Source organism: Dysidea avara, chromosome 7 (genome assembly GCF_963678975.1).
Source record: "Dysidea avara chromosome 7, odDysAvar1.4, whole genome shotgun sequence".
Lineage (NCBI taxonomy): Eukaryota > Metazoa > Porifera > Demospongiae > Dictyoceratida > Dysideidae > Dysidea > Dysidea avara.
In genome coordinates this window covers 38,427,987-38,442,426 of record NC_089278.1, presented here as the reverse complement: position 1 = coordinate 38,442,426, position 14,440 = coordinate 38,427,987, and the positions used below count along the sequence as shown (strand labels likewise).

General features: G+C 37.6%; 1 protein-coding gene across 1 annotated transcript in view; it reads left to right on the top strand.

The window, feature by feature from the left end:
• Positions 1–241: 241 nt before the first annotated feature.
• LOC136261435 (uncharacterized) overlaps positions 242–14,440 on the top strand; it is a 35,852-nt gene continuing 21,653 nt past the window's right edge. Inside the window, exons 1-4 of the mRNA XM_066055443.1 lie at positions 242–348; positions 10,513–10,614; positions 11,295–11,393; positions 11,776–11,877. Coding sequence (XP_065911515.1) covers positions 292–348; positions 10,513–10,614; positions 11,295–11,393; positions 11,776–11,877 — 360 coding nt within the window. The 5' untranslated portion in view covers positions 242–291. The remainder of the gene's footprint in view (positions 349–10,512; positions 10,615–11,294; positions 11,394–11,775; positions 11,878–14,440) is intronic.

Below are 14,440 nucleotides of genomic sequence, written 5' to 3'. Positions count from 1 at the left end.
ACTGATGTAACGTATGCACTCTTTAAATTTGCACAAACTACACTGATGAGCTACCAGCTACTGTGTTGTATACAGTATTAAATACTTGGAACAATATCTATTTAATAAAGCTTCCAAGAACTGAATCAAGGACGAGATCAAGGATCTAGCAATCAGTTTCTTGCAAGATAACACCTTTGATCAGTGTTTGATATCACGCGATGAACGTGTTACAATTTCCGGCCAGTGCCCATCCCATATTTGCAGACATTTTAACCATCCAACCAGAAAAGAAGATTTCATCGTCTCAAAATGGGTCAGGCCGAGACTAGGGCCCGAGATGGAAAAAAGCTGGGGAAACTTACCAAAGTAAGTTTATCGTATGTCACGTGATTCGGTGCATGCCTTAGAGAATAATTAATTGTAATGGAAATTTTGGATAGAGGCGTAAACCATTGATATAGCTACTTCTGACACCTGCAAATATGCTGCACAGTACAGGATGGATCAGTCCGTCTGTAACCAAACTATTCACTATGTAACTGTGTGTATCCTCAGTTGAGCTTGATGCTACCAGATTTATGCATATGGCCACTCCAAATACTATTTCCCGTCCTGCACTCAGACAAATTTGCATGCGGGCAGGCAGTTCATTTCCATTATAAGATTAGTAGCTTTTCAAGCCATTATCATTTAGTACGATAGTACTGTATAGTAAGGACCACAAAGGAGTAGGTGTGGCCCACAAAATAACATCACCCAAAAACCAGCCTCGATTTTTCCTGATGACGATGAGGCAGTATTGATTAGGTAAAACTAAGCCCAAACAAGGTTTCAAATCGACCCGAAACGCTTTCAATAAGTTGCTACAGAATTTTAAAAATAATTTATTTAATTAATGTAATTTTCTACTGACTGCCTGACTGACTGACTGATGCCTTCAGACAAGCATAACTCAATAGCAGCTAAGGCTACGGGCTTGATTTTTTCACTGTTTGACTTCGCTTCGGCCTGAGAGGTGCCTTTTGGCATACCCCAGTACATACAATGCATTCTTCATGGACTTACCAGTGTCCTCCTTTGTGTCCTATTCATCTTGGCTGACCGTAACTTATAATTACCAGAATAGAAATCAGAAACAAAACGGAATGAAACAAAATGAAACTGGTCTATAGCTCAGTCTATAGCTCAGTCTATAGCTCAGTCTATAGCTCAGTCTATAGCTCAGTCTATAGCTCAGTCTATAGCTCAGTCTATAGCATCTACCCCCACTGAAGTTGCACTTGTAGTTGTACATATTATGTCTCTGTAAGGGGAGAACGATTGCAGGCTTTGCCTTTTGTGTAACCCTTGTCTTTTTACAAAACCAATCAATAATCTTATCTAATGCACATGCAGACTCAGCCTCTGAATCTAAAATCATAATTGTATAGCTTACATCAGCACCACAGGGTCACTGATCATAACAATTTACATGAAGAAAATTTGTTCCCTGCATTTGTGGCAATCCATGAAAATTAAACCATGAAAATCTCTTGGTAGCTAGCTAGTTAAAGTAATCAAGGCCCCAAGCTACTGTCAAGCTATAATTTAAAAATCTTGATTTACAGATGGACTAGCTATTGGTAGTGATAATCAGTGACCCTGTCAGGCTTGGACCCTGTGGTGATGATGTAAGCAATACAATTATGGTTATAGATTCATTGTTACCTGAGGCTGGGTCTGTGCATTAGATTAGATTATCAATTGGTTTTATCAAAAGACAAGGGTTATACAAAGGACAAAGCCTGCGATCGTTCTCCCCTTACAGAGACATAATATGTACAACTACAAGTGCAACTTCAGTGGGGGTAGATGCTATAGACCGGTTTCGTTTTGTTCCATTTCGTTTCCAGTTTCTATTCCGGTAATTATAACTTGCCTTTGCTGACAGTGAAAAGTGTTGATTTGGCGATAGCAATGGAAATCGTCCATATTTTTCATAGTAATTGTTTTGATTGCAGAGGTGCTTTTCGAACAGTTCTCGATTCGTACTGCTATGTAACAGGTTGAACATAGCCAACAACAAAGCGTAATGGATACTTCACTTTTCAGACAATAATTGATATAGCTGGGGTGCACGGCGCCATTTCAGATGCGGTATGCGTGGGTTCACCAGTCATAATAATAATATTTACAAAAAAGTTGACAAACAAGTACACAGAAAAATTTGGAATTTTCAACTAGAGTAGGGACCATAGCACATTGATAAAAAGTATTGAAACAAGCTGGAGTAGCACACGATATTAAATCACAGTAAAACAATAAGAAGTGTTATATCCCTACTGTGCTCAAGATACCATAACAGTAGGGATATAACACTTCTTATTGTTTTACTGTGATTTAATATCATGCGCTACTCCAGCTTGTTTCAGTACTTTTTATCGATGAGCTATGGTCCCTACTCTAGTTGAAAATTCCAAAAAATTTTGTGTACTTGTTTATCTGGCACAACCATGGCAAGCTGATGGAGGTTCCCAGAAGCTTTATTTGTAGCCTCTTCCAGAGATGCATCTTAGTGTTATCCTGTCACATACTGCTGGCAACTGTATGTGGATGACTACATGACACTAAGCCATGCTGCCATGTCATAGTGGTGACTGTTCCATTAAAGTATTTGACTGACTGCTCCATTAGAGTATGTTTTGTTAGTATTTTTGAAAGGTGGGGTCGAAAGGGACACTGGTGCCCACAATGCGTACACGAATTAAAAACCACGTGCAAATGCAAAACAATGCAATGTTTAGAATTATATGTTTATATAATTCTAAACATTGCATTCTAATTCTGAACATTCTAGAACTTTATATGTGGATTGTACTAAGTTTCTGGGTCGCATTATTGGTGTTTCTCCAACTATTGCTCAATCGGTAGCTTCTGCTAACATGAAGCGACAAATTAAAAAATTTTTACAATCCATCGATAAGTGTTCTATTCGGGGAGAATATAAGATATGGATCTTAAAAAACTTTGTGTCTTCTGTTCTACATTTTCATTTAGCTGTTGAGAGGCTTACCGTGTCTTCTATTATTTCAGCACAGTCATCAGTATTGAAATTTGTGAAAAATTGGTTGAACCTCCCCAGAAATTGTACTCCTGGAACTGTTTTCCACCCGGATGTGTTGGATCTCCCCTTTTTACCACACCTGAAGTAATCAGCCAAGTTTTCATAAATTCTGGCTATTGAACGGTCAGTTGATCCACTGATTATAGAGCTGCGACATTCTATTTTAGCTAACAGATTCGATATCTCTTCCACTGTCCTTGACTGCATGTTTATCTGCTGCTAAGGCTTCAGTTGCCAACATTCACTCAGCAACTTTCAAGAACCATGCTCGCCACAACTTACGTTCTGCTCACATTGAATATTGGAAGTCAAAACTGGAACCATTAACTATTCAAAATAAATTTTTAGATATTGTAACTCTGGAGCAAGCTTGCCCTCTATGGAAGAGATTGATGTATAGCCTCCCTGAAAAACAACTGTCCTTCCTGCTACGTGCTGGTTGTGACACTCTACCATCCCCTATGAACCTGGCCAGATGGAACATCATTACTGATCCTAGATATGCTCTTTGTCAAGCTCCTCAACCCACAACAAACCATATTTTGACTGGCTGTCCTACTGCTCTAGATCAAGGCAGGTATACCTGGAGACATGATTCAGTTTTACAGGTCCTTGTTCATGGGCTCCAACAACATTTACCTGAAACATTCAAACTTTATGCTGACCTTCCAGGTTATCTAGCTAGTTCCAGCCCCCCTAGTACCATCCCAACCAATCTTTCCTCCACCTCAGCAGGCCTGACTTGGTATTGGTTTCTAATGATTCCATTTGTTTGTTCGAATTGACAGTACCAACTAATACCCAGCAACATCTTCTTGCTGCTAGAGTTAGAAAGGAAGATCGATATAGCTCCTTGCAATATGACCTCCAACTTTCTGGGTTAACTGTCAATCTTGTTCCCATTGAAATTGGTTGTTTAGGTCACTTTTTGTCAGAAACAATTGCTCAAATGGTTACTGCCTGTCAAGTGCCAAAGAAAACCATAAGATCCTTGTTTGAGCAGGCAGCTCACATTGCTGTGTCCTGTTCTTACAGAATTTTTAATTCTAGAGCCTCCCCAGGCTGGGATCTTTTAGACCACCTTAGGTAAACTTTAAGTATTACATATATGTAGATATAGATTTTTTTTTTTTGGTGTATTGTAATTTAATTTACTTTTAGTTAATGTAAGTCTTGCCAGGGCTCCTGTACTGATCCATCAGCACATGTGTCTAGGCCCCTGTATGCTTGTAATGTATATTTTGTCTTAATCATTAAGACGTTTATTCTCTCTCTCATTACTCGAATTTGTGCCACTTGAGTGTTAACAAAGCCTGTGGCCCTGATAATATTACTTCATTTCTACTGAAAAATGCTGCAGATTATATTTCCATTCCTCTTTGTCACTTATTCAACAAATCACTATCAACAGGTACTCTTCCCTTTGACTGGGTTTCAGGAAATATTGTTCCGATACACAAGCGTAATGACAAGCATAATCCTAGTAACTACAGACCAATCAGTCTCACTTCTGTTGTAATCAAAGTTTTTGAGCGTATTTTGCACCGACACTTAGTTTCTGCTTTGGAGCGTCACCAACTGCTTAGTCCTTCTCAATCTGGCTTCAGAAATAAAAGATCTACTGTAACTCTTCTGACTGAGGCTGTTGATGATTGGTCTCAATGTTTAGAACAACAAAGCACTGTACATTGTCTACTGCTTGACTTTGCGAAGGCTTTTGATTCTGTACCACATGAACGCCTTCTGATTAAGTTAAGCTATCTAGGAATTCATGGTAAAGTACTGTCATGGCTTAGATTTTTTCTAACTAAAAGAAAACAAAGAGTGGTAATCAATGGTACTTTTTCAGATTGGGCCATTGTTACTTCTGGGGTTCCACAGGGAACTGTCTTGGGTCCACTTTTGTTTTTGATTTACATAAATGATTTGGCTTCTGTTGTAAAACACTCCACTGTTAAAATGTTTGCTGATGATGTTTTACTTTATGCTCCAGCTAACACTCTCAAGGAATGTTCTTCCCTACAAAATGACCTCACTGCCATTTCTTCCTGGGCTAGTCGCTGGCAATTAAAGTTAAATCCCACCAAATGTGAAGCTTTGATGATAACTAACAAACGCAAACCAATTCCATTTACATACTCCATTAACCATCAACCTATTTCATGGAGTAATCCTGTGAAGTATCTTGGTGTGCAGGTAGATTCCAAGTTAAACTGGTCTAAGCATTGCAAGTATGTTGTCAGTAAGGGCACCAAATCTTTGAACTATTTACGTAGATCAATGTTTGGTTGCAGCCGTGCAGCTAAGTGTGCCGCATACAAAGCTATCATCTGGCCAACGCTAGAGTATGTTGCAGTCGTATGGAATCCCCATAATTTGGGAGATATCCAACTACTAGAGTCCCTACAAAAGCGGGCAGCTCGATGGATCTGTGGGAGTCGCTGGAGTCCATCTACCAGCTCTTGGACCATTTCTTCGAATGATTGTTGCTCCCAACTTCACCTTCCTTCTCTCCAGTCAAGACGAAGTTTCCTTTCGGTCAGTTTCCTCAATGACATATATCACCAGCAAACATCTATTACATTTAATAGTCACTGTTGATTTAATTCCATAGCATCTACCAGAAGTCACCATCTTTCACTAGTCCCTCCACAGTCCACCATTAATTCTAGGAGATATTCTTTTTTTGTCAATACAACTTTCTTCTGGAACACTGTGCCATTACATATCCTTGAAGACAGTAATCGAAAGTCTTTCCGGCATCACCTTTATAATTACTTATGTGTCAAGTAACTTCTTAATCACTGTTTTGTGTTTTGTTGTGTACTGTTTTGTTTGTAGTGTACTGTAGGTATATGTATATGTATGTTTGTTTTTTTGTAGGCGGACACCTTGTACAGGCTTTGCCTTTTGTGTATGCCTTCCTTTTTGGTAAATTGATAATAATAATAATAATTTCGCTTCCAGGACTCGTATTTCGTGGAGGGCAGTGCGTTTTGATCAAGGCGTTGAGCTAGTACTGACTGGGAAGCTGATAGTGGAGATTTCATTGGGGGAACCAGCTGCAGCAGGGCGGACCATCTGCAGCGACTTTACATGGTCCAGCCGGACTACTTGAGGCGCGGTAGTTAGTCCGGCTGGACCACTTGCGGCGAGGGGCCATCTGCAGCGTAACAGACCACACCCATCGCGAATGGCGTAGTAGAGTTTGGAATGTTGCTGGAGAGGCTGTAGAGGAAGAATCATTGCCTTATGAAGAGTTGTTTACTACTGTTGTACTTGAACAAGTTCTTGTAGCATCTGCTACATCATGTTTTCGTGTTTCCTCCAGCTGCCATTCTTGTTACAGACGAATTCTATTGCAAAACCGACGAACAAACCGGATGAATTCAATTGCAAAAGCAACGAACTCAATTGCAAACGGGACGAATTCAATTGCAAAGTCACCAAATTCAATTGCAAAAACCTGTAAGAAGTTATAAGTTTTGAGAAAAATGTAAATTTAGTTAGTTTCACTCAGCAGGTCACTAAATAGTACTGTTCTATACCATATGCGTATTTTGTACCGTACCATACGCGTACGGTATAGCCATATGCGTATGGTACGTACCATATGCGTATTGTGCCTTTTCTCAGTGTCTTCTAGCCTAGCTACAATGGGTCTACCTTTACAGGTATTTCTAGCTGAGTAAACTTAGAACACAACAAAATAATCTGCAACTAAAAATTTATTCATCAGCATGTTGCACACATGCATTTTATCCTTATACCTTGCCCATGCAGTTCCCACTATAGTCCTACTGATGTATCTAAATCTTATGTACATGATCACATGTTGTCTGCAGAACTTCACATGAATGGTGGTACTATGTATGCTACTTTAGCTATCAGATGGTCTCAATTATAAGTGTGGATAACTGACAATTTACAACACAATTGCGTAAATAAGCAAGGAGAGCAATTACAATGTGCATGGTAGCTAGTAAGTTCAAACTGAATTACACATAATTATACTGCTTCTGCAAAGCTAACAACTTAAAAAATGAACTTCAGAAGTGTCATCAGTTGTGCAACATGGCCCCTAACTGTCTTTGCATCTTTATCTATTATATACACTCTTCTTCTTTTGAGGATCCAATTTCTTGTTTACATACTTTTCTTTTTTACATACTGTAAATAGTACCACCACTCACATTCATCACAATGGACCTGCAGCACAAATTAATGTGGATGTTGTTAACTTTAAAGAGTACACTGACATTCAAATAAGAGTAGCTAAACACATTGTCTTCCTATCCACAAGCATGACAGTAACTGAGTATAGTGAGTGGCTACAACACACTTAACAATTAAACAATATACTAGATAATATACATTCATTACTGAATTATTCATTAGAACTCATAAACTCACCATAAAATCTCTGTCATGGTATGTTTTTCTACTTCATCTCAGTAGGCAATACCTCATTTATAGCAAAGATTCAGCAAACTACAGTTTTAAAAGAATTTATTGCACAATTAATTACCATACACATCATCAGTCTTAGAGTATCATGTCTAATAGTGCTATAAGTTACAGCCAGATTTACATTAAGTTGCAAACCGGAACATTGCTTTCTATACAATTAAATCTCTTTGCTATACCTCCCTCAATGTTATTGTATCAGCATTCTACAGATCTTCCTCTGTTTGAGCAATCATTTCATTGTACTTCTTGAGCTCATCTAATTGAAATTACACTCCTTTAGTATCACCAGGCATAAATATCCATTTTTTAAGTATAGGTGTACTAAAACAATAGATTATCTAGCAACAATAGAATAAAATATTAATGAATTAATATATACCTGAAAAAATTGGCTCGATTTGGATGCAAATTAATATGGTCGCTATGTTTTAGCCAATCAGAATGCAGTATTTTTAATGTGTATTTATATGGAATTGTGGATACTGAATTATATCAAAATCTATAATATGTTTATGTTGAGCTACAACGCTACCTCTACTGGCTTAGTGTTTATATCACTTAAAACCATGCATTCAATGACATTCATTGAAAAAATAATCATGAATATCAGTATGCTGGAAACAGTTCTACAGCCTTACAGAAATCAATGTCTTTTGTCCTCAAATAATGCTTTAGAAGATCAAACTTCAAGATTTCTGAGTAAGGCAAGGAGCATACTGTTCTGGTTTTATGTTGAAAGGATGATTGGGCACCATAAACACAAGCACATTATTTTTACAAAGTTCGTACAAGTATAGAGAAGCGCCTAGTAGAGTTTTTGGGTAATATCGCTCTATAGCTTTGTTGTACTAATCTTTGACTATCTTCAGGTATCAATTAAACAATGGGTCATGGATCCAATAGGAAGCAATATATGTGTAGCAATTGCAACCACAATTATGTACTGTGTGGAAGAAGGAACAAAAATTAAAATTTACCATACATTTTCAGTGTATGCAGTTGCTATGCAACAGCTAGATAATTTTAACTCAACTATTCTAAAGAACATGCATTATACCAGCTTGTGTAGTTTAAAAGCAATAGCATTTTCCACTGTGGAGAAATGAAGTCATTTATTATAAAAATGCAAGCTGGGAATTCATGGGTGTATGGTGGCACTATTGTATTGAATTAACTGCCAGATACTTCTCTGAAATGAAATACATTTGTTAAGCAGACAACGAGATACATTCGTTATAGATTACACCAATGACTATAGAAATCAAGACTTATGATATTTAATCTCCTTCCTTTGATATATACTTTTATTACTTACTGTACATAGGTGATATCATTTTTTTTGTGAAGTTTCCAACCCAGTTGATTATTATTATTTCATCTTTATTAATTTTCACTATGTAGAATTCTTATCAGATCCTACTAGATCAGCATGACTTAACACAATTCAAGACTGGATCTGCCAGAATTATTGTTTTTATCATATAGCTACCGAGACTGTGGAACAGTACACCAATAATTGATCTATCCCATCAAATAAATTTATATTGAAAAATTATTATTTGGAATGTTCCGTTAATAAATTTGCCAGCATTAAATTTTGTACTTAGTAGTCCCTGCTGCAAATTAATGCTTTGGCATGATTCCTGTTTATATGAACTATTTCATTATTTAACTATATAGGTTTCTTCCTATATACCCTTTAAATTTTTACCTACTAGTAATTTTATATGTCCAGCTCGAGGTGCAGCTACCAGTGCTAGACACTGGTGACACCGGTAGACCCGCAGTTCTGAAAGTATTATTCAATAGCTATTGTAATTAAACTTTTTGCACAATTCTGTAAAGCATTAATTTAAATAGCCATTTATCTTTGCATCAAATACATCATGATCAAGTCATTTGATGACTAGTAGAATGCTGCAGATGGTCTCAAGCAAATGTCTGGTCCAATTCATTCATTCGGCAGTAGCTATCAGTGCTTATGCTATGATTTGGCAGAAGTGCATGGTACCAGTACATGCTACCCTTGAGTCTAGACCCTTGCAGTTATGTTGTAGCTATATATTGTCCTAACAAAATAAGATGTCAGTTTCATCACTTATATCATGCCATCAATATTCTTTTATTTTAAATTGCATAATATAGCTACTGTAGGTATGCATCATACAGTAAAGAAAATCAATTAAGTTATATCTTAATCACAGTAAAGCAAAGTACATCTTAGCTCTATAGATTAGAATAATCAGATCAAAATATGACTGCTCTATTAGAGTATCTCGATCTTCACTGAACAGAAACCACTAAGCGAGTCTCGGAGACTAGCCCCTTCCCCCTCCCTAAAAGGAAATGAAAGCAGAGTGCCATCCAGCATAGTCAATAGGTATGGCAGTGCAAAACCCTTCTGCTTGATATTATATGCATAGCTACCATGTAGGTTAGCTATACTCACATGGTACGAATTGCTGTACCATACGCGTATGGTACATACCATATGGTATAGAACAGTACCACTGTAGCAGGCTAGTTGTTCCTCAAGTTATTTATGATCAGAAATTTTTAGTAGAGACTGTGGGCTAATAGGTTACCATATATGTACAAATTTTTGAGGTACGTAATTATTGTGGATTGACAAATGTCAGGATTTTTGCAGTTTTGTTTTCAAGGATCACACTGAGATCTATTGTAATTGTTAATTTTGAGAATAAAAATTTTGTGGAAAGCCGAGCAACCGCAAAATACCAAAAATTACGTCCTTGAAAATTTTGTACATTTACAGTATGGCAAAACTGAGTGATTGAGTTATTCAGTATAAAATACATTCAATGTTCATATTATCCAAGTCATTTGATCATGTGTACATTTCATGGTTCATATCACGTTGTTGAGGTGTATGTTTGAAGTAGTAATGAAAATAGTTTATAATAAGTACTCATGTTACCATGGTGATGTCATTGTAGGAGGAGAAGGATAAGATATGGACAGCAGCTAGTACTGGTGATGTTAGTGTTCTTCAACAGTTGTTCACCAGTGGGGTGAATGTCACTGGTGATCTTGATGAGGTGAGTGTAATCAGTATGTGTGTGTGTGTATTGGTATTGTATAGTTGATGTATAGAATTCCTGTCTGTAACAATTATATAACAGCTGGGCATTAAGTACAAATGTGTTGATTATAGTGTGGCATCTTAAAGTATACATTAACACGTTGCTACACCTTGGTACACTAGTACAAACAACACAACACACAGGTGGCGACACACACAGGTGGTGGCGACACACACAGGTGGTGGCGACACACACACTCAATGACACATCTGTGGTACAATGACCCACCATTCTGTAGTACTCAATGAAGACTTGAATTTTTTGTGTATTAAGGGAAATACTTGAATTGATTGTAATACCAGTATTAGTTAAACCAGTCTAGCCAGCACTTCTGTAGTTTGTCTTTAGTTACTGTGTGTGTACCTTACCCTCAAAATAGTTATGTGTGTACAAGACATGTGCCATATCCTGCTATGTAGCTGTATGTTATGTGTTAAGTTAATCTGCTACCCATTACACCATAAATTGTGTACTGAATTATTATCAATAGTGATATCACACAATTGTCCTAACACCCAATAGTTTACAGTATGTGTAATCCTACCATTATTATCATATGATAACATGTACAGTAAATAATTGATGTTGTTGAGTGAGCAGTGTTAGTGTGTTAGTGTAGTTGTGTCTTCCTACAGGATGGGTGGACTGGACTACATGTAGCAGCTGGTAATGGTCACTACAATGTGGCCTCAGCTCTCCTCAATTGGGGAGCTGAGGTGGATGCTGTTTATAAGGTGAGTCAATATGTGGTGTATAGGTTGTGTGTGGTAGTATGGCTTCCTTGTCCATATAAGGTGACATATTCACATGTTGTACAGTTTTTTTGTCATCTCATCAACTGGAACTAGTAGTTATTTACTGATTCTATAGTGACTCTGTTGTATGTGAATTAGAGTAGTCCAAATTTGTTGGGATCGATCATGTAATTTTGTTATGAAAATTACTGACAGTTGGCAAGAAATAACAGTCTATATATTATCCTGTTGGTGTAGTAGTTTGTGGTTGAAGTGTTATATTGTGTTGTTATACCAAATCACAATCCCACCAATAATAGGGAATTATGTGTTGTTTGTGTATGTACCGGTGAAGCCATATAATATCACTTGTATTATACAGGGGAACAAGTATACACCACTACACTATGCTGCTACTAATAACCATACTGATGTGACAGCCCTACTGGTAGATCATGGGGCTAATGTTAATATGAAGAATAAGGTGGGCTAGTGTGAATACAGTGTGATGATAAATGAATTATATGGCTTTGTAGAATCGGCTTGTATGGCTTCTGTCAATATATGTACGAATTATAGTTAATTAATACTGAAAATGGAGTAGTGTAATGAACAGTTTACTACTGTACATTACGTATATGTTAAAGCATAGCCGCGAGTATTACCGTATAGCGGGTTATTTTCAAAACAGAAATTTCCGCACAAGAAGCAAAAATCTGAATTTCGAAAGATTTTAATTTCGAAGAGTGCATATTTCGAAGTCCGGATGGATTTCAAATAAACGGAAATTCGTGTCACAAATTATGAAGATGAGTGAATGTTTGCCGAAAACTGACTTACTGATGGAATAATCCCCATTCCTGTGCACTGGAGAGAAGACTGAGGGAGTCTCGGGTGGAGTGAATTCACTGGCACGATCACGCTCGATCATAGCTAGCTATCCTACCATAGATTCTAGAGCAGACGGCATCAATTCCCATTCTGGATCACCTGTTTTCTGGTTATTGGTAGTCAGTAATGATACAGTTTACCCATTATCATCAGCAATACGGAGCTAAAACTCGAGGAATACACGAACGAATCGCCGAAAGTTGGACGGTTGCTTTCACTTGTGGGAATTTATTTTCGAAAAACAACCAGACGTGGGAATTTATTTTTGAAGAGAAGGGCCTCTTCGAAATATCCGAAAATAAAAACCTTTCGAAAATTACCAGCTATACGGTATATGAAAAATAAAGTACGAGGCGCATGGCCGAGATGCTAATAAAGCACAAGGCGAAGCAGAGTGCTTTATTAGCATCGAGGCCAAGCACCAAGTACTTATTATTATTATTATTATCAAATTTACCACAATGGAAGGCATACACAAAAGGCAAAGCCTGTACAAGGTGTCAGCCACAAAAAAGAACACTACAACTACAAAAATATACAACAAACAAATAATTACAAAACTGCACAACAATACAAAAACATCAATTAACACACATAATGGTATAATGAATGCCGGAAGGATTTTGTATTTGGATCATTGAGGATGGTTAATGGTACAGAATTCCACAGAAAGACAGTGTTAACAAAGAACGAATAACGACGAGAGTTGATGGTTGACTGTGGTGGGTTTATTGACAAGTGATGACTTCTAGTAGATGAAATTGAATTAAATTACTTTATTTTCATATAGCATGAGCAAGGCTATGCTTTAAATGATTTATGGAACTTTCTACTCATGTAGCTTCACCATACACTAGGACTCATAATTAACATGCATTGCACGAACTATTAGCAGCCTGAATGCACACAAACTAGTTTAACAAAGTAACTCATGTGTAGTTCACCATAGTTTGGCATGGTAGACGTTCATCACATCTTTTGGTAGGATTTGCTCGCAACCCACAATCAATTCTATTGTGAGTCACATGGTGAAGTATTTCCGTGATATCTCCAGGACTTGTCCGTTTACATTAACAAACGTAACAGCAACGTTACCTTCTCCCACCCATCATCGAAGCATTTAGGTATGTCTATAAAAGCAATCCAGTGGTAGAACTCTTATTAGCTAGGGTGATTGATCACTCAGCGCGGCGAGGCTATCAGCCTTCACTGGCCTGGGTGATTAGTTGTACTGGCGTGAGCCCCATAGGCTATTAGCCTACACTAAGGCACGTGGACAACTGTGCTTTATTGCCCACAAAGAGTGCTTTATTCTTTCGATGAAGCAGTTGGCTGAGAGTGTACTTTATGAAATTTAAAGTATACGTTTTCCTTTGATCTTGCCCACATAAAGTTCTATATTTAATAGTTATACCATGGCCACAAGGGATTTGCCTGATATATATGCCCAAGCCCGAGGGCGAGGGCATATATATCAGGAAAATCCTGAGTGGCCATGGTAGAAGTATTATACCACTCTGGCATGCTCACCTAATAGGTGAAGGAAGACAAACCTGCACTCACCACATTACTTTTATACAGAGGTTTGCAAAAATCGATTGTGGGTTTAAATTGTGGGCACAGAAAAGAAATGATTGTGGGTTTCACTGGTTGTAGTGATACCATTTTAAACCAAATAGCCACTTTGTGGATGAATAAAGTTACCTAAGGTGCTAAAATAAACACTTAGACATATAGGTTGTGAATGTTTGAGGCATCTTTTCATGCAGTTGAAATGTACTATGTAGAAAAACAATCCCCACATTGCAAAAATGATTATTTAGTGATGCTTAGTAACTGACTCAATTCTTTTTACTTCACAACAATGCCCCTAACTAAACCAACATGTTTAACTCAAACCCACAATGCAAAACTTTAAGCAGCTCTAACTCAAAACCACAATGCAAACCTTTAAGCATCTCTATATAAATAATCAAAGGGAACTGATGCTTTGTAGCTGCCTCAGCATCAAAGGCAGTTGTGGTCAGGGCTGTATCATGATATTGCCCTAACCACAGGGCAATATGTGATATATGTACCACTCTGCGTGGGCAGTTCAAAGGCACCGCCAGTGCCATAATTTGTATATTGCATTGCTGCAGACCGCAGCGAGTGCA